General features: G+C 40.6%; 1 protein-coding gene across 2 annotated transcripts in view; it reads right to left on the bottom strand.

Moving 5' to 3' along the window:
* Nucleotides 1-19,726, bottom strand: part of FAM13C (family with sequence similarity 13 member C) — a 124,174-nt gene that overhangs the window by 81,551 nt on the left and 22,897 nt on the right. For both annotated transcript variants that reach the window (XM_041474470.1, XM_041474480.1), the window contains exon 7: nucleotides 709-755. In XM_041474470.1, coding sequence (XP_041330404.1) covers nucleotides 709-755 — 47 coding nt within the window. The remainder of the gene's footprint in view (nucleotides 1-708; nucleotides 756-19,726) is intronic.

The following is a 19,726-nucleotide window of genomic DNA, read 5'->3' as shown; positions in this document are numbered from 1 at the left end:
CAGTGGCTTGGCCATTAGCTTAGTCCATGAATTTTTTACTCCAAAATGCAAATGGGGTGGAAGACATTACTGTGCTTCTAAGTTTTATGGGTAAAATATTCCTTTAAGAATTTTTTTGCTAAGTTATGTCCCTGTGGTCAGACAAGTCTGCTAGAGAAATGATGCAAGGAAATCTAGTCTTGGGGCACAACAATAATGCTGTTTGCTTAGAGAAATGCCAGCCTCATAAAAGCCAAATCTTTCTGACAGAAACACAGCAAAGGACTTCAGTTATTGATACATTTACCAATTGTATCTCCACAAACTGGTGCAACTCCACACCAGTGCAAATTCATGAAACACTTCCTGACACCAGGCAGTTCCTCCTGCCCACTCAGGTTACACCAACACGTGCCCCATGATTGCACATAGTTATAAGCAAAATAAAACATTATAGGAATACTGAGAAAAAAAAAAACTCCACGCAAACAACCCACCCAGGAATCAACAATACATTTTTTTGGGAGTCAGCTTGTGACAGCAGCCTGCATTTATCTGTCTACAGCTGATACATATCAGCATTAAGACTTGGAGGACTTTCACTCTTTAGGTTGTTCCTCCAGCAAATCTTCAACAAACGAACTGTAATTACATTAGAGTACAAAAATTCCTCGTGAGGTATGAAAAGTTTCCATGAAGCAGTTCGAACAAAAGATGTTTTCATCCTACCTTAGCAATGTAAATCTGTCCTCTTCTACATCTTCTGTGTTGCTCGCCTGTGTAGAGAGGAGAAACAGAATGTACAAGGCTGGATTTCAATTCCAGACCAGTTTGGTCACTGCTCACTTGTGCTTTTTTAGCTATTTTTGGGAGGATAAACAGCACTTCTGGCTCTTCTAAGCATTTGCAATGTTCTTAGAGTCAAGACCTCAGCCCTGGTGAAGGAGCTGGACATGCTAACAGAACTCTAATAGAAAACATACTAGAGATCTTTCAGGAGTCAAAGGTCATCCCCAAAGTTCTGATGTCATCCCAGGTCACAGGTCACTGCAAGAGGACAAATGGTCTTGCAGAATCAAAGGTTACTGGAAGGTCAGAATGGGCTCAAAATGTTGCCAAAAGGTCAGAGATCATCCAGAGCTCAAAGGTCACCCACATGGTCAGACGTAACAGAAAAGGTCAAGTGGTCACTTACAGGCATCCAAAGGGTCAGAGACATCAAAAATGTCATGCATTCTACGTATTAAATTCACTTCTGCTCAGGGTGCCCACAATTTTACACAATGTAAGAGCTGTGATAGTAAATATTATGGCAAATGGAAGAGAAAAATATGAAACAGCACGAGCTCATAGTTGAATATAGGAGACATCTATAAGAAACACCAAAGTAGCCAAATAGGAAGGATTTTAAAAGTCTCTCCCCAAATCAACTGGAGATTTTGTCATTTAAGATTAAGCTCCATTTTCCCTTTGAAGGACCTCAGTGGTGCTATTTTAAATTTTAGAGGTAACAGAGTTTTGAATTGCATCCTGTGTTATCTGAACTCCAGACAGTAGACCATGTAAAATTGGAACTGGAAAATCTGTTCTAGTTTTGATGCCCTTTTCACTTTTTATCCTTTTGTTCCTTATGATTTTTCCTGACTCTGCTAGAAAAATAGAAAACCCCAAACACTCACCAGGTTGCAGTATAGACACGAAAGTGTTATTGCAATTATATCTGCCATGTGGTTATTATGTAGCAGGAAAAAAGCCTTATCCAGTCAGAGCTGCTCAGGAGGAACTTGTCACGCACAAAAAGTGATCAAGTAACCTTGGATCAAGCCTCAAGTAACTTTAGAATAATTATGGAAATGCAAAACTTCTGGTTTAGTCCCAAGTCAGGGAAACAGGCAAGTGCCTAATTCCAAGAGCTTCAGTATACTAAGCAGGCTGGCAAGCACTGAACTGCCTTGTTAAATAAAGCAAGACCCAAATTTTACACACACACAAAGCACTTAGTGCCTGCCAAGAGGAATTTCATGTGCAGTGCTGAACTACAGAATTTCTATTCACTTACAAGCCTAATGCTGATTATGCTCAGCTGAAAAGAAAGATAATGAGCTCAAGAGCTCTCAGATCAATGGCTGGAAAGTAAGAATGTCCACCTGGAACACCAAGTCTCTTCATCTTCTTTCTTTGTTTTCCTACCCCAGTACATGCACATAAATCACAGTTTCACTATATGTTTCCTGACTGTAAATAAGAGATGCAATTTTTTTTTATCCTGTCGCCCAAAAGTACTACTTCTCACTTTCCAGCATCACAGTGTGCTGGATTTACCAGCCAATACAACTGTCTGAACACTGCAGACACTCTGGGGCCAGGAAAACTCCTCCTTAGGAATTCCTGATGGCTCTTCTTGGGTTATTCTAAAATCATAAATCCAGGAATGTTCCCTGCAAACTGTGAGGGAGAGCATTTCATCCCACCCCACCCAGCTGCCTTCTTTTATTCTGCCTTGCTCCAATGTTTTGTTGAACATCTGGGGATTTATGCTAGGGATTTATGCTCCCCTTTCCCCTGCAGTGGCTGCAGTTCCCCTAGGTTAAAGAGTCAGCATTATTTTTGTTCAAATTCCCTCTAGAAAGATCAGCTTTTAATAATTGCATGGTCTTCACTGAACTTTTTCGACAAGAGGCACTAAGTGTTTTCTTCCTGAACTTTACAACACTAACAAAGAAAATAAACCCTCTGTGGAAGTGGCACAGCTATGAACGCACAGCACACACACCATCACTGCACCCTAAACACACATCACTGCTTTTTAATCTCACATGGATTTCTGCAGAAGAACTGAGATTTCTCCAGGGATTTTTGCAGTTAGTTAGTGTAAGAAATTACTGTAATTAACAACTCACTCAAAATTTAAATATACATCCCTTGCAGCCAAGGAATCTGGAGCCACAGAAAAGAGCATATCTGCAAAATAAACATTTTGTATCTGATAAGGACACAAAAACAGTGATTTTTTTTTTCTCCTTTCCATTTTAAAGTTAGGCTTTGGGTCTAAACTTTTTGACTTCTTTCACCAATGGTTAATCCACTGCAGGATGGTTCACAAAACTATTGCATATTACATTTAACCAAACTCCTCTTTGAATGGAGGGTTAGATATACTGAAAAAAAAAAAAAGCCATTTTTTTGACAGTTCTGTTCTAAGTGAAGAACTGCAATGTGAAAAGACAATTTCAATCAGCACAGTGCATTGAGGGCACCTTTTTCTACAGCATCTACTAGTACAAAAACATCAGCTTGTAGCCCTAAAACCATCCTCCTTAGTGGCAAGAGTATTTAAAGATTAGCTAGTACTTTTTAAAAATGCACACCCTTATTACCTGAAATTTTCCCCATGGTGTTTTGGACATAACACCTTAAGTTCATTCTGATAAACTTTGCTATGGCAAATGTTTTTCTGGCTTCCCATTAAAAGAAAATAATTATAAAAGCACTGTTGAGAGAGAAGATGCAACACCAAGTCCCAAAGAAAGGCTGCACACATTTCTGAATAAAGTATCTCAAAATTCATAGCAATATGAACAGCTGTGAGCACACACCCATGTGATAATTTATTAAAAAGACTTTTGAGAGATCACATGCTGCAGACAGAAAACTTCTTACAGATACAGCAAATCTGAGTCACTATCTGACATTTCTTTTTCAGCTACTCTGCAGCTATCTTGGCACTTCCTAGAACCAGGAGCTGGAATTTTCATTCCAAAGAGGAACAGAGCTCAACAATAAATGTATTAATTTTATTAGTGCATCGTCTCTGACTATGTAACATACAAGAATTCCTAAAAACTTCAGTTTCACTTTTTTTAATTGAGATTATGTTGCAGTACCTAGTAGCACTGTTACAGATGTTTAGCTTTATTATGCTCTTTGAAAACTATTATTATGTTTGATAGACATTTAATAACCTGAGGTCATGTAACATCAAGAAGGTATTAAATAAATTTACGATGGTAATGAATATCTTGCTAGTGAACCAGCAAGAAGTTTTGAGCTGAATTGTTTTAGCATGAAAGAAAGTGATGTATACCTTATAAACATAACCTATTCCTCTACTACCCAACTGAAATATTTTTTTCTCTATTTTAAGCATGATGAAAAATTAGTGTGCTATTTGCTGTTGAGAGCTCACCTCTTAAACAGACCCTAGGAGATCTGGAGCAGAGCTATTCATGATTTTACCCTTAAGGAATATATTTAATGTTAAAAACCATAATTCTACCAAAGAAAAGCCTTATGATAGAAACAGAATAGTACAAACATATTTTGAAATGAAAGATATTTAAGTATTCACTATGACAATTAGTTAAGTCTTTAATCTCAAAATTTATTAACGTATCTTTTGTACAGAATATTAAAAATTAGTAGAGGCAGAAACGTTAGGTTTTGACTGGGTCTTCTGCCGCATTCTATGGCCAGAACATATTAGTCCATCTTTCCCAGAAGAGGAAATTAGCAGCCTGAGGTTACCTTAGTTGAGAAAAATTTAATGACATATTGTTATTTTTAATTTTGTGGAGAGTTTGTGAAAACTACCACATGCCTAAATGTTTAAATGTTTATTCTTTTAACAGAAGCAGCTACTTTTAACCTGAAAAATTTCATTCAGAGAGCTGATAAAAACCACGCAATCATTCACTGTGTTATCAGCTCTTGAAACTGATATGACTGTGAACATTTCTCTACACTGAGCTGGGTAATACAAACTGAACTGCTAAAAAAGTCTTTCCAATTACCCTAAATGTGTCTACAGCAATTTTTCAATTTGTTACTTGTTCTGTTTGCTGCATATTAAAACCTCAGTTTGGGCATGTTACCTTACTGCTCTGGCCTGGCTCCTCCCTCCCTGCCCCAACTCAGACCTGCCACAGGGAGCCCTGCGATGCCACTTCCCTCTGTGCTCAGAAAGCACCTTCAGAGGCTTTGCTTTGCCCAATAAAATCAATTGATTGTATCATCCCAGCGCCTCCAGCTCTTTACAGACTTCGAATGAGCAGCTTTCAAGTGTCTGCTGCTGCACAATAGCTTGAAAATAAAACTGTGCGGGGTGGAAGTGTTTGTCCTGTTCACTTACTGTTCAAGCCAGCCTCAAAGTCAGCTTTCCACCTCCCTCCCTCAAATTTCAGCTGACACGTGGCCTCAGAGCACACAATTGCTTTGGCACACTGCCTGCCACACAGACAAACATTTTGAAGACTCAGGAGCTCTAACCCTTCTCTTTCAGTCAGTCTCTTTTCAAAAGTTCTTCCTAACATCTCACCTGGAAGCTTCAGAATTGATTTGTCGTATTGTGCTCATTAGCATTGACTTTTTGGGAGCAAGGGCCAGAAAGAGGATGCACTTCACTACTGGTGTGGGGCTTGTGAGCCAGAATCATGGACAACTGCAACAATGGAAGCGCTGATTTGGTTTTGAACACCACGAGCTAAAGTCTAATTTGGAAAGCCTGTAGCTAAATGAAACATTACCCCCATTAGCAATGATTTAGTGCAGCCTAGTTTGGGGAAGAGATATAGAAACGCTTTAGAAACAAATTTCATTGCTTAGAAACCAAAAAACCACCAAACACCAAAAGTTACGCGCCAAGTATTTGGGGATGGATTCATCATACATAAGAGAGTCTGGACAGGGAGTACAGTCCTACCCCATAGACTTTTCAAGGTATTGCACTGTCTGTCAGCTTCTCCACCTTTCGAGAAACTCTTAAACCACTTCTGGAAAAAGAAATCTGGAGAAAATCCTCTCTGCTGTCCTTTATAATCTGTGCTTGATTACCAAAAGGCTGTGGGAGCCTGACACTGCTCTGCATGCAGGTAGGCACTGCTACCAAAGCTCCCCCTTTAAAGAAAAGCAGTGTTAACCTGCTGAGCATTTGAAAACCACCTTCACCTCGACTTCATCTGCACGGCTGTGCTTACACCTCCATGCCCAGCTGCTATTTCCTCACATTATTTCCAGGGCCCAACATCCCACTGCACGGAGCTCAGGCAGCGTGGCAGCTGCTGCGAGTGCGGTGCCAGAGCAGCAGCCTGTGGGGCCAGGGGTGTCAGCAGACTGACCACCAGCAAGGACTGACCACCGTCCTGCCAGCACACCTGGGATCCACATGGGGCTGGAAAACAGCAGCAAAAAGGGAGCATGGCTAAGGCCAGCTCCCAGGAAACTTGCACATTCAAATTTTGCAATTGCTCCTGTCACTTCTTTACGCAGCAATAAGGATTGAGAGGGGCTATTTCTTTTCCTGCTACAGCCTTCTGCACAACCCCTCCTGGAGCACAAGCCATTGTTCAGCAGATAAGAGAAAATTAGAACTGCGTTCACAGCTACTTGTAGCTATTTATGTTAAATAACAGAGAGGGCAGAAGAGAGTCGGTCCCAAATGGTGGCACGTGGGGAAAACCATTCAGCTACATTAAAGATGTGCTTTTAATTAACTTCTCTCTGAATGATTATAATTAAAGATTTTACCACAGGTCTTCTTAGCATTATTACCTTCTATTTCTTTGCACAGTGCACATTCCCAGGAAATGGGAATCGAGATTATTTCTTAATTTAAATAGTTCCTCAATTATTTTAAAAGTTATTGCCTTTTAATTGTTTTATTATTGTGATTTTCTTTCTGCTTTTTTGGTCCTTTTCTGATCCTTACAGGGTCTTGTAAGACGTCAGAAATATTTTTCATGTGGTCAGGTGGAATTGTGAGCAGTTAACAAATTATGGGCTGCATTTTATTATGTTTGGATCCAGAAAACAAGTTCATAAAGAGAGTTATAAACTTACTTTTGGACTGGTGAATAAATATCTCATTTTTCTTACTGGTGCTGAACATACGGTGCAAATTTTTTTTCAGTTTTATTCTGCAGATTGGTGTCTCCTTTACTGTTGCTTTTGTATGTAGGTCTCATCAAATGGCCTTGTTACACCTCAGCTTCTGCCATGTGCACTGAATGTAAAAGACTGAGCAGCCACCCTGATTTATTTGAAGACTAATTGTGCAGATCAGTGCATTCAGTAGTGATTGCTTGGTTTCCTACTAATATTTCCACTGATGATATAAAGACACACTGGGAACTGGCAAATGGAAAACAGGCCAAGGGAAGCAGGCTCTGCTTTCCCTGCACTGCAATACACTGGGTCACATTTTCCCCACCAGCCTGAGATTCCTACTGCAGCATGTTATTAAAACAAAGATAGAGTGGCTGAAGACAGGATTTCACCAAGGAAGGGGGAGAAAAATGCACAAAGGAGAAGGATTTAAGGCAGAGCCCTGCCCTCTCCTCTATCAGTTCCTGCTCTGCAGCAGATTTAGTATGCAAGATTTCATCCTGAAATTCCTCTTAACTGTATCTTCCAGCCCAGGGGAAACAAACAGCAATAACCCAAGAATAAACAGGATCATTCATCATTTCCTTATTCTTATCTCTGATGATGTTATCTTTATACTGAAATATTATCCAGCCAGAGGCAGTCTCTGGAAACCAAAGACACCTTTGAAGTAGCACCCCTTGAGATAAAATGGAATTTGTGCTGGTTCCAGCTTAGCAGGCAGAGTCTCTGGTGCTGATAGCACACTCACAGAGCTATCAGTGCCAGCCCAGCCACTGGCAAAGAGAGTTCCCCACATTGCTGCACCTGAGTGCACCAGGGAAGTACCAGACAGACAGACAGTGAGGCTGTGGGCTCACCGGCCCATGGCACAGCATTGCACATACTGACCCTCCAGGCACAAGTTTGAATTGAACATTTACATCTAATATACATGTTTAAAAAAAAAAATTAAAGGCATTTAGAAGTTATGACTTTGTAAATCTAATGCCAGGTAATGCTTCTATTACACCCCCCAAAAAGGCATTTTATATATGATTATCCACAACAATTCAGCCACCTCTGTAGCTATTTTAATAAAATTTTGATAGTAACTGATGCTAGTAATCCAATTATTTCTAAGTAAGTCATCATATGCTTTCAGTCTTGTCTTTCTATGTTAAAAAATCAACAGACAGAGAACTGAGAAAAAAACCCCTATTTCCATCCTGTAAGTATTTCAAAGTAAATAAATGAGAATTTTCCATAAATCTTCCATTTGGGACTCCAACTCCTCTCCTTTCATTAGAACCCCTCCCCAAAACTGAGTATCTGGCTGTAACTAGATAAAAATTTGGCCTTCTTTGAAATAAACTTTGGGATTTCTGTATGTGAGCTTTCAAAAAAGGCAGAAAAATTCTGTTTATTTAGACTCCTGTTCAGAATAAGACCTTGTTACTGTTGGCTTTTACCAAGAAAGCCTTGAGCATAGGCAGCTTTTGCCAAGAAATACTGAAATTCTTCCTTGTAGAGTAATTCCCAAGCTTTTGGCTGTCTTGTTCCCACAGTGCTTCATTAGCTGCAGAACTGAATAAAATTGGTTCTGTTTATGTAAGAACAGATATTAATAGAGCCCATGCACATTTCTACTGCCTGCCACGTAAGGACACACAAAATGACCCATTTGGTTGACTCATAGGTGGAACCTTCTGCTAAGTCACCACTGAGGTGAGCAGGGTTAAAACAGAAAACAGAATTTTCACTGGGGATTGATTATGGAGGCACAAATGAGAAGCAGAGAAACATAAATCACATTGGAAGTGTGTAGTAGGTCTATATTTCAGGAATTTTAAATGCTTAGCCCTACAGAGCCTACATTCTACCCAGTGTCACCTCCTGTCTTGCTCAGTACGTGCTAGAGAAAATCTGTATTTAGTGCAGTAAATAAAACAAAAAATAAAGTGATACAAACTCAAGAGAACTACTGAACAAACTTTCTTTTTCCCCTTCCCAGTGCTTCTCCTTGTTCCAGTGGGAATATTTGCCTACATTAGACATGTATGAACCTCTTCAGCAGCCCCTGCTTAGTCAAAACTCAAATTTGACTCCACTCTTTCTTATACTGAGGAGCAAGGTTCGGAGCTGAACCCAAAGTCGGTGATCAGGTTTAATCCTTCCACTGTCCACCCGGCAGCCTGGCTGAAATCTGCCTCCCTGACCTCTGCCAGCAGCTTGCATTGCTCCTCTTCCCTGCTGCCAGTCTTCCAACCCACACATCCCAGAGCAGCACTGTGCCGCCTCTGACCAAGAGAAGCACACAGGCTGAGAGGAAGCAGCATCCCTGCTCTCTGCTCAGCTGTGGGTGATGTACAGAGCCAGTTGTGAGTCAGTTTTCTCCCACAGGATGGGGAAGGGAAAGAAGGATGAGCAACAGGTACCTGAGGACAAGTATTTGGCAAGGCAGGAGAAGCACAGCACAGAAAGTGCCTCTCTGCAACAAAGCACTGCAATCCCCAACCAGAACTGCACAAGCTGATGTGGCCCCAGGGATACCCTAAACATCCTGCCACCTGTGCTCCAAAGAGGCCATGTGCCTAGAGAAAAGCCTAGCAACTCGGAATCCACTGTGGGAGCATCCTAAAATTAATATCAACTACAGAAATAAGAAGAAATTATGGCTTGTGTGAAAAAGTTTTCACAATACTCTCCAGTGGGTAAAATCTCAGACTTCTACTGAGTCTTTTCTCTCTTTTGGGATTGCTGGGAGCTGCATGTAATTGGTGTCAAGACTTCCACACGCTGACACATCGGGCTGTCCAGCTGATGGGCAAGGTCTCTGTTCTGAATACCTGCAGAGACATTGCAAGCAGAGCTTTCTCCAAAGAAAGTGCTGTCACTGCCTGGAAAGACCTCGTAGAGACAGATAACTTGAAACATGGCAGCTCTTTGGCTTCTCAAGAATGACAAGAAGCCAACAAACAATACTTATTTCATATTCAAGTCCAAATGAATCCCATCCCAAAGCAAGTGTTTCTAGAATGTTTGAGGAAGATCTCCAGCACACAGATTTTGAGAATATAGGTTGGCATTCTGTAGGGCAATCAAGGAAATGTAACTTGAGCAGAGCTGGCAGAGAAACCCAGCTCTTTTCAACGTGCAAGCTCACAGAGCAGATAAAAAGGAAAGCTGGAATGGGTTGGAAGAGATTTAAGTTCTGAGACAGAATGTGCACTGTGTTGTGGCAATAAGTGTAATGTAGGTAGCTAATGAAAAAAGGAATCTGGGAAAAAAACAAAGAGAATGCAGGGGGTGGGGGGGATGTGCTGGAAAATTGTCATCACTCTTTCAGACTTATCCTGACAATATTGTCATAACTTCATCATTTCCCAATTCCTCTTTCTGGTTGAAAAAGCTAAAACTAGCAGACAAATTCACAAAGAAATATTGGTAGTAAGGGCGAGGCCAGACAAGCTACCTTTTGACTTGACCTAATTACAAAGATTTTTATAGGGGACCACCAATACATAATTCAAGAAAAGTAGCTCATATAGAAAATTACAGAAAGAGTAAACAACATGAACAACATGAAAAACATAAGCAAAGGGGTCAGATTTTAAAGGACATTTGAAACATTTAAAAGTTACAATGGATATATTTGAGCTGTCTTCAGAAGGCCAGTGTCTAAAAGCATAATTGACATGCATGAGGTGACATGTTGGTGAGAGCCTCACTTCACCCCGTTTCTCAGCATCACTGCTTTGTTCTTTCACCAGCTGTGAGGTGTTTTCTATTGGTGCTGAAAACACATCTCTGAGCCTGCATTAATACAAGTACAGAAATATCCTGGCTCCAAGAGCAACAGTGAACAGGGGTGTCTGTCCTATTCCCCATCTCTTATCCGCGAGACACGAGCAGAGCAGAGCTGAGGCAGAGGGCTTAACAGAGGGATACATTTTCTCTCCTCTTCTTGCACAAGACAAAGAACAGTGGGAATTGCTGTTTTAGTTAGGAAGTTCTGGACTTAAATGAGCACAAAGTGGTATTAACCACTGGTTCCATAAGTTCACCCTCACTGGAAGCAGAATGGCATCTGTAAGAGCCCTGTATTTGCACTGACAGCATCATTGTGCTGAGAGCCAAGTGGGAAACCAAATCTCTGAGATTTTGTTCTGCTGGTTGAATGAGACAACATTATCAGTCCAGATCTGATAAGAAATTTCATCAAGGACATAATAAATAATTCCCAGAAAAGCCTTATCAAACCTTGCATGCAGGCATACTCCTTTCCTACCTTAATGAATTTATATTCCCCACCTAAAAACAGGCCTGGCTGAACAACTGCCTTTGACCCACACTGATCTAGCAAAAATCATGTGGTAAAAGAGCACTGGGTCAGCAAAAGCTTACCAGAGCTACTGAGACAGCAGGTATGCACTTCAAGGCTGCCTTCGGAGGTGAAGACTCACAAAAACCTCAGGAGAGATAAGGTAGTTCAGAAGTAATCTGACTTCTCCAAGGGGAAAAAAACCCAAGTCCTTAAAACTAATGACTCTTGCAGCTACTTTGATGGTATCAAAGGCTTGAAAACATCAAATATAGTGGCAGCAGAGAGAATCCATCCCTGTGGTATCACTATGTGTTACAGAAGAATTTAACCAGATGGTGAAGAAAAACTTGAAAAGGGATATGGAAACATAGTATTAAAAAATGCATACATCATATTGAACCATTAATTCAACTCATTCTGCAACGTGCCTGTGTCTGCCAGTGCTGCAGTTAATAGAGAGCACATGAAACTCAGAATGCAATTAAGTCTTGGGAGAAGCACAGTTGGAGGCTGTGGCAGTTTCTATGGCAACCTGAAGGGCTCAAGACTAGTAACAGGAGATTAACTTTAAAGGCAAGATAAGTACATAAATATAGCTCTCGTTTACCATTTTCTCTGCTTCCAAATGGGCCGTGTATTTTCAATTTAAACAATACAGAAATGCAGTCAGATGTCCTACTTGCTATTAACTATGGCAAAAATAGCCTTTAAGAAAACCCTGCTATAAAATTCTGACAATTTCAGATTCGGAGAGTCATCTAAACTCCACTAATTAATTCAATCAAAATGGAATCACCAGGCTTGAATGCTGCCAGGAGATTAGCAGGAAGCTTCAGGACAGAGAACATGACAGCCATAATAAGAGTTTGCTGATGTCAACACACTGTATGCTTTTGAACAAATCCTCTTGACGTGTTTTTCTGGATTACGCCTCAGACCAGGTTTTTAAGTCTCCAAAAGAGCGAGGGCAAGATTAAGAAGAAATTTTTAAGCACTACAGGCCTTTTTTCTTTCCTTCTTTCTTTTAAAATATTCTCTTCAGTAAGAAAGAATATATCAAAGAAACCTCATCCCAAATTTTTCCTGGCATTTTGGAGCTTTTATTCAAAGGCTCAGCTGAGACTGCAGTCACCTTTTGAACTCCTGCGCACCTTTCTTACAAATAAAAAACAAGTTCATTAAAAAGAGGCCACATCCCTAGTGCAGTCAGTTGCTCTAAACATGTTTAATTCATCATTTAAAAACAGCTGGTACATGCATAACACATTGAGGAGCATGTATGTATCCAGTGTGGGGACAACACTGCCAGCAGAACTGAAAGCAGTTACATTAGCTAAATTAGCAGTTTAATTAGCAGCCACATTAGCACAATTGCCAGTCCAACGTGATTTAACCCTCTCCTGAGTAACACAGATCTCACACTGGCACCTCTGCACAGCTTCTGTTGAGCATCAGATTCCTGACACAAAAATGGCACCACCCCTACTACACTATTATTTGGTGAATTAACCCAATGCATGGATAATTCACAAGGTGCTCCAAGGATTACTGTGGAACAACACAAGTCCCTTGGGCTAATCCGACCGTGCCCTGAAACCTTCATGCAGTTCTACTTGCATAGTGAGCATTTTTGGTAGGAATTTGTTGACTTGTTGTCTATTTGAGGAAAGAATGGAGACACCCTGTGAAAATGTCAGAGAGTCACTGGTACAGAATTAAAACATGCATTACACTCCACTGAAGAAATTCCAACCTGCCTAGAATAATATCTAAGCACCACTTAGAGTGGGGAAGTTGGCACAGCAATATTAAAGGCTCAACTCAATGATCTTGGAGGTTTTATCCAAACTTAATGATTCTGTGATTCTATTCACAATGGAACCTTTGCTCTGCTTCTTCTGTGGTGGGAATTTCCCTGTTGGATGTGCACAGCAGAGGGAAACACTGATCTGTTAATTTTTTGTCAAGAAAAGGCTTTGGGGGTGACCTAATTTTGGCCATGCAGTACCTGAAGGGAGCACACAAAAGAGATTAAACTTTTTACAAGAGCTTGTAGTGATAGTACAGAAGAGGGAATGGCTTCAAGAGAACAGATTACCATTCTTAGGGGAAGAAAAGCCAAAACAAAAACCCAAAACCAAAACAAAAACCACACTTTGGAGCAAGACCTGCAGAGCCAGCCTGAGATGTGTTGAAGTAGGGAAGAAATTTTATCAACCCTCTCTATGAGGAGCAATATACGTCACCTCCATCAGTAGAAAACCTAATTTAGAGATAGGTGACTTCTCCTTGCTTCAGTGTCATTTTATACCAAGAAGCAATAGTTTATAAAGTGTGAAGTGACTTGGAGTAGTGAAAATTTCTTCCCATTGGTTTTAATTTAACAAGGAACAGGAAATAAAAATCTCTCTAAATAAAAATAAGGTATGTCTCACCTGCCAAGCATTTGTTTTACTTCATCACATCAGCATTTTCAAAGAGGTATATAATACCCTGACTTTCAAGAAAAAGAATTTGTAGAGGAGGCAAAAGAGAATAAAGAAAAAGGAATACCTAAAGACCTTGTTTCCAGAATTAATATTTTGTTCGGAGTAGAAAAGCTAAAACAGGGTGAGATGAGGACAGCACTCTCCACTTCTTTATTGAAGTGCAGGTTGTTGTGAAATAATTAATTTTTCCTTCTGTTTTCCATTACTTTCCTTTTTTTTTCCCTCCCTTTCAAGTAATTGAAAAGCCACAACTGAAGAATATGCAGGGACAGCAGCAACCCTTCAACCCTGAAGTTCATTTTGACTAAAAAAAAGAACTCCAAAGCTATACAAAAATTTCAAAGAAGGAAAGATTACATACTGTAGAATCCATTAAGTCAGAAGAAGTTGAAGAGATCCATCGTTCCCCTCAGTATTCTTAGGAGCTGACCTGTCCTGCAATTGAAGTTACCATATCTCACTTTGAAGTGTTTCTTCTCCCTTTCTGGAGTGGCTGTGTCCGTGCCAAGCTCCTCAGGAGAGACAGCTTAATATGAGTGTAAAAAATGCTGCCCTCCTTTGCTGCACATAAAGTTTTTTATTTTTTTCTTTGATTTTCATTCAAAATGAACTTCTCTATTTTAAAGGTAAAGTAGGTTTCACTGGAGGAAAACATAAGAATAACTATGAAATGTGTGTCTCAGGTAAAAGTCCTCAGCAAAGGGCTTAAAAACAGAAATCAGAGCAGAGCTTTGCAAAGTTGTTTGTGGGGGGGATTTGGGGTTTTTTTTTTGTTGGGTTTTGGTTTGTTGATTGATTTAGGTTTTTCCCTAAACCATGGTTTAGCAGATCCCTAAGCACACTTCCCGGAAACAGTATTATCTGTGAATTTTTAGCATATAAATGAATTATTCTGCTCCTGGTTTTGCTATAATGAAGCAAACTTACTTCATAAAGAGTGACAATTACATTGGTCTGGATCTGCTGTAGACATTGGAAACAAAGGAATGACATTTTCATGGATCTGACTTCAGATTTTATCTGCTTATGATCTCTCTGGTCAGAGAGTGCAATGACTGTTACCATGTGAATACAGGGAATAAGAAACACTGGGAAAGAAGTCAAAAGTGTTTGCTGCTGCCAAAGTTTAACTCATGCTCCAGACAGATCCAGAGGGAGATTTTGGCAAAAAACCACTAATTACTGAGGAGAGAAAGGTTCAGCTCACTGGTTATCTAGAATTCAGCAATTTGCAGGTCTGTAAACAGCAGTTTTCACAAGTTCTTTAGCCTTATAACATAAACCATGCTTGGTGGTTATAAAGGTTAATTAAACAGATATAGCTCTTTACCATTCTGCATCCCATTTAATTCTGATTTTAAACACAGTTTGTCTTCTCTCACCCTCCACCCCAACCAGCATTTTGGTTAAGCTTGGAAGGCATCACGGAATATAAATAATCAGCAAAGTAGCCAGGAATTAGACTAAACATTAACGACATCAAAGCAAGAATTGGAACAGAAGAAAAACAGCAGATCAGATATTTAACCAAGGAAATATTTTGCTCATCCATCATTTCTTGCAATTAAGTAGTAGACTGCTTCCTATACTTTCCTAGAGAAAATATGCAAAACACAAACATATTTTTATAGCTACTGGATGGTTTTGAGTTACAGTGTGCTCCCTGTATCCAAATCCAGCTCACTCTCTGTTATTGCTGCTTGGTCCTCTTGTATTGACCAAGGAAAAGGTTATGAAGGTCAAAGCTATCCATGGAATTCCCAGAGAGTCTAGAAATCAAATTAGAAATCAGGGAACTAAAAGATACCAAAATAGTAAAGAGTTCTAAATCACACTTTCTTCACTTGATCTCCACTACAACTCTATGAAAATACTAAAGATATTGTATAAACCACTAATAGACCAAAATGTTTCTTTTTCATTTCTTTTCTTGGTTTTTTTTTTTCCTTTTATTTTTTCCCCTTCAGTGTAGTCCCATTCATCTTAATGTCTTTGGTGAAGGGTAAAAGAACACACAAAAATCTTAAAGTTGCAGATTTTAGGACCTATAAAGGCCACACTGTGACATCTTCTGTCCTCCTCTACTTGCACAGCTTTTCCACTGCCCTGCCTGCAGGCTTTGCACAGGGATCAGCCTTTCCCTGCCCCAGCCCCTCTCCTGCTGTGCCAGGCAGAGTACCCAGCACTGCCCATCTTGGCTCCCCCATGGGCAAGAAAGAGCAGAGGTCAGTTCTAAGCTGTGGATCTGGCTCCCTGCTCTGCCCATGGGCAAGAAAGAGCAGAGGTCAGTTCTAAGCTGTGGATCTGACTCCCTGCTCTGCCCATGGGCAAGAAAGAGCAGAGGTCAGTTCTAAGCTGTGGATCTGGCTCCCTGCTCTGCCCAGCTTCCCACGTGTGAGAGCTACCCAAAAGCTGAGCTCCTGTGGCTGACAGCAGCAGCTCCCAGGCAGAGTTCCAGCTGCATACTGGAAGCAACAGTGGATCCAGCAACCACTCAAGTATTTCCTTGTCCCAGCAGCTTCCAGAAAAATTCAGTCCTGGGCAGCATTCTCTGCAAAACCCTCTCCAGGCACAGCTGATTACCCCAGCACTTGGCAGGGCAGCCTAAGGCCCGTACTATGATTCCCCACCATCCTTGTGAGCACATCTGCAGTCTCCTGGGAATAGGGTAACATCCAATAAAAGCAGATGGTCAGTGAAAATTCAAAGGTCAGAATTAAAGTTGCTGGCACAACCTCGGCTTCAAGCATCCATCTAAATTACCAGCCATAGAAGCCAACTCATGCATGGAAAGCCAACTGCAGCAATATTTCCTTAAATCAAAAATGGTCTTGGAATGCTTTTTTCACTTATTCCTCCCCAGTTTCTTTCCACAATTTTATTTATAAAAGAGGTATCAGTAAATCAAAGCAACTTGGACATAAAATTTTCTAACCACAGACCCCAGGGAACAGGTGTAGCATGCAACTTCACCATACATTTCCTTTCATTTCTCATAATTTTTGGCTGAATTGCACTTGTATTTTTACTGCAGGCATATTTCATCCCTTTCCTTCTCAGAATAAAAAGGTACCCCAGCATCTGATCATTCTAGAAACTATCTAGCCAAAATGCTGACTCATGAACGTGCATTTCCATTTTTGCTTGAAGCAAATAAATTAAACACTGCAGACTCCACTTTAGAGGAGAAAACCAAATAAACTGGGCGAGAGAGAATCTGCAGTGGGTTCTAAGATGCTAATGGCCTTTCAAGGTTCGGCTGAGCCTTTCTGCATGCTAGGCGATAAGTGCTAGCCCTATTCTTCTCTCGATTGGTGTTAAGTGCTTAAGGATGTTTGCGTACTTGCCAGAGTAGGCGAAATAAACTAATTAAAAAGGAACAAAGCAGTCTAGGAACTGTCGGGTGTGGGAGAGGCAGCGTGAGAGGGAACTGTGCATTCAGAATATGCCTATTAAATTCACTGTTGCACAGCTCTGTAACTAACTACAGTTAAATGATCTACAATTAACTACTGTTTAAAAAGAAGTTGGATTTTCTAATTTTCCCTATTTTTTTGACAGCAAATTTTTTTTTCCAGGTTTTTGTTTTACTCTACATTTCTTGCCTGTTTTTCTGAAAACATGGCTCACTTCCAACACTAACCTTGCATGAAATGAAAAGCCACTGAAGGTTTAAAATAATCTCATCTCCCTGTTACAGCCAAAGATAAGTCAAAACGCTGAAATATTTGATGCCTATATATCATAAGCCTTTCAGTACAAATACATTTTATTTCCCAAGGGCTTGTTTTCCTATCAAAGATTTCATTTCTGATGGGTTTTTTGAGACGTCTTTAACATCAGCAAACAAATCAAATTGCCCTGTTCACCAAAAAAAAGGAACACAAAAGGGGCAAGAGATTTTATTGGCAGTCCTGCTCAGGTAAGGAAGGTGACACAAGCATAAAATAAAAAAGGCTTGTATTTCATAATGGTTTAGAGGTGAATCTATACCTTTCCTTCATGCCTCTCTGATATCAACTAATTATCTGAGGAAGGAACAGGCTGATGCTCCGATACACTACAAAAATAGAAATGTAACACCTAATTTCAAGACAGGTTCTGAGAACACATTAAAGGGTTATGTCCAAAGGAAAGGACAGCTCTGGAGAGAGAGAGAGAACAATGCTGACACCACGTGGAAGAAAACGCTGCTGGCTCCTTCCTCTACTGCTAGCTTGAGATGCCTGAAAATCTTAGACTTGGGCCAGGTGTTGTGGTAAATGTTTTAAGCATCAGAGGAAGACCACACACATCCTCTGAAACCAGAGATTTGTGTTATTCTAGTGGGTACACAGCAGATTAATTATAATCCTCTTCCTTGCAGTGTAGCTGATGTTTGTGGGCAAAACAACTGGCTGCTGCTGCCATGAGTAAATCAGGTATTGCTCCCCTTCACAAACTGCAGATAAACATCCTTCACCTGTATCTATACAGGTTCTGTAAGTCTGATTGTGGTGAGAGCTTTTGATGTGCTCCATTCTCAGCCAGACTGAAGATGGGCATTCACAGAATAAGTAACAAAGGTGAGACTCCAGTGCATTGGTTTCTGTGCCCAGTCTGCCTTCAAAATCATTTCCCAAGCCATGAAAGGCCTGTACCAGTTACCAGTTTTAGAAAGACCTTCCCCTCTCATGCACTTTGGATCCTTATGGAACAACAGCCAGTGCTCAGTGTGAGCAGCTCATGGTGCTGCCCGAGCTCTGTTCTTGTACCACCAACTGCAGTAAAGCCTCAGCATTTCAGCTTGAGCAGCTCCCCTGCTCTGTGTGAGAGCTGCTGGTTACAGCAAAGTGGTGGCCTCATTTGCCACACAGGGCACACCCTCTCTTGCCAAGCTTCTCTCCTCGTACCAGAAAAAACAAAATCACCTCAACACTTCTGTGTACTGGGAAGGGAAAAAGAGAGAAAACTAGACAGCAGTACAACCCAGCTGGGGGGTTGAAGTGTGGCAGCAGTGTCCCAGAGGAGTTGTCCAGCAAGGCAAGAGAAACCCCCAGCACTGCTGAAGCAAACATTAAATCAGTGACATTTCCTCCAGACGCTGCAGTTCCCCACAAGGGGAGAGCAGGCACACTCATCCTTTCCAAGTTTCCAAGTTCCAGATCTGCAGTACAAAGGCCAGGCTGCTGCAGACCACAGGCTCAGCACAGCGAAGCTCTATTCCTTCCAGCCACAGGCAGCAAGGCTCTGGCACTGAATCCCTAGAAGGAGTAATGAGTACTCCAGCCACATCCATTTGAGCTGTTTCAAGTCAAACTTCCCCAGCCTACAGCAGTTTTTATCAAATCCTTATGCCCACAGTCAGTAACACTCTGCTGTGCTTTTGCTGAAGAGAAGAAATACATCTTTACAATTTATTGGCCACAATATTTGTGGGAGCATAGGGTCTGCCTACTTTGACCTCTACAAATGGCATTTTTCATCCAGCCTTCTGGTTTGGCCAGTACTCAAACAGAAAATTAAAATGTAGTGTTTAATGAGTCCATATTTTAGCAAATTTACAAAAATTATGGAAAGGAGTTTTTCTGTGGAATGGGAAATAATATTAACACGTCCTTCAATAATGTAACAGCAATCCCCACAGATACACTGACAAATCTCCTGACACTTCACATGGTACATGCAGGGTTTGCTATGTTCACACCCAAAACCAACTAAAACATACCACTGTTAAGGAAAAAAATTAAATGAAAGAAAGTAATTGACACTTCTACAAATAGGAAATGGAACTATGTTCTCCTACCCAGGAAAAACTATTTTGACAAGACAATTTAGTCTAACCTGGAAACTTCAAATAGTGAGATAATGTCTGGTTGGTGGGTTGTTCATTTGTTCTGAAAAGTTTCAGCTAATTCAACAAGAATTGTCGTGGGATTATCAAAGTAAAACATCAGTTAAATTATTGCTGTCCTCCGCATTGAGGATATTCCATTTGAGAGACCACAATTCTATTTTATGACGACTTCCCATGCAAGTGAGGAACCACATTTTTTTGCAGAACGGAGTTAATGCTGAAACCTCCATATCCTCT

Source organism: Pyrgilauda ruficollis, unplaced genomic scaffold (genome assembly GCF_017590135.1).
Source record: "Pyrgilauda ruficollis isolate IOZ18807 unplaced genomic scaffold, ASM1759013v1 scaffold11, whole genome shotgun sequence".
Lineage (NCBI taxonomy): Eukaryota > Metazoa > Chordata > Aves > Passeriformes > Passeridae > Pyrgilauda > Pyrgilauda ruficollis.
Note: the sequence above shows the minus strand (reverse complement) of the source record. Positions and strands in the feature narration are given on the sequence as shown.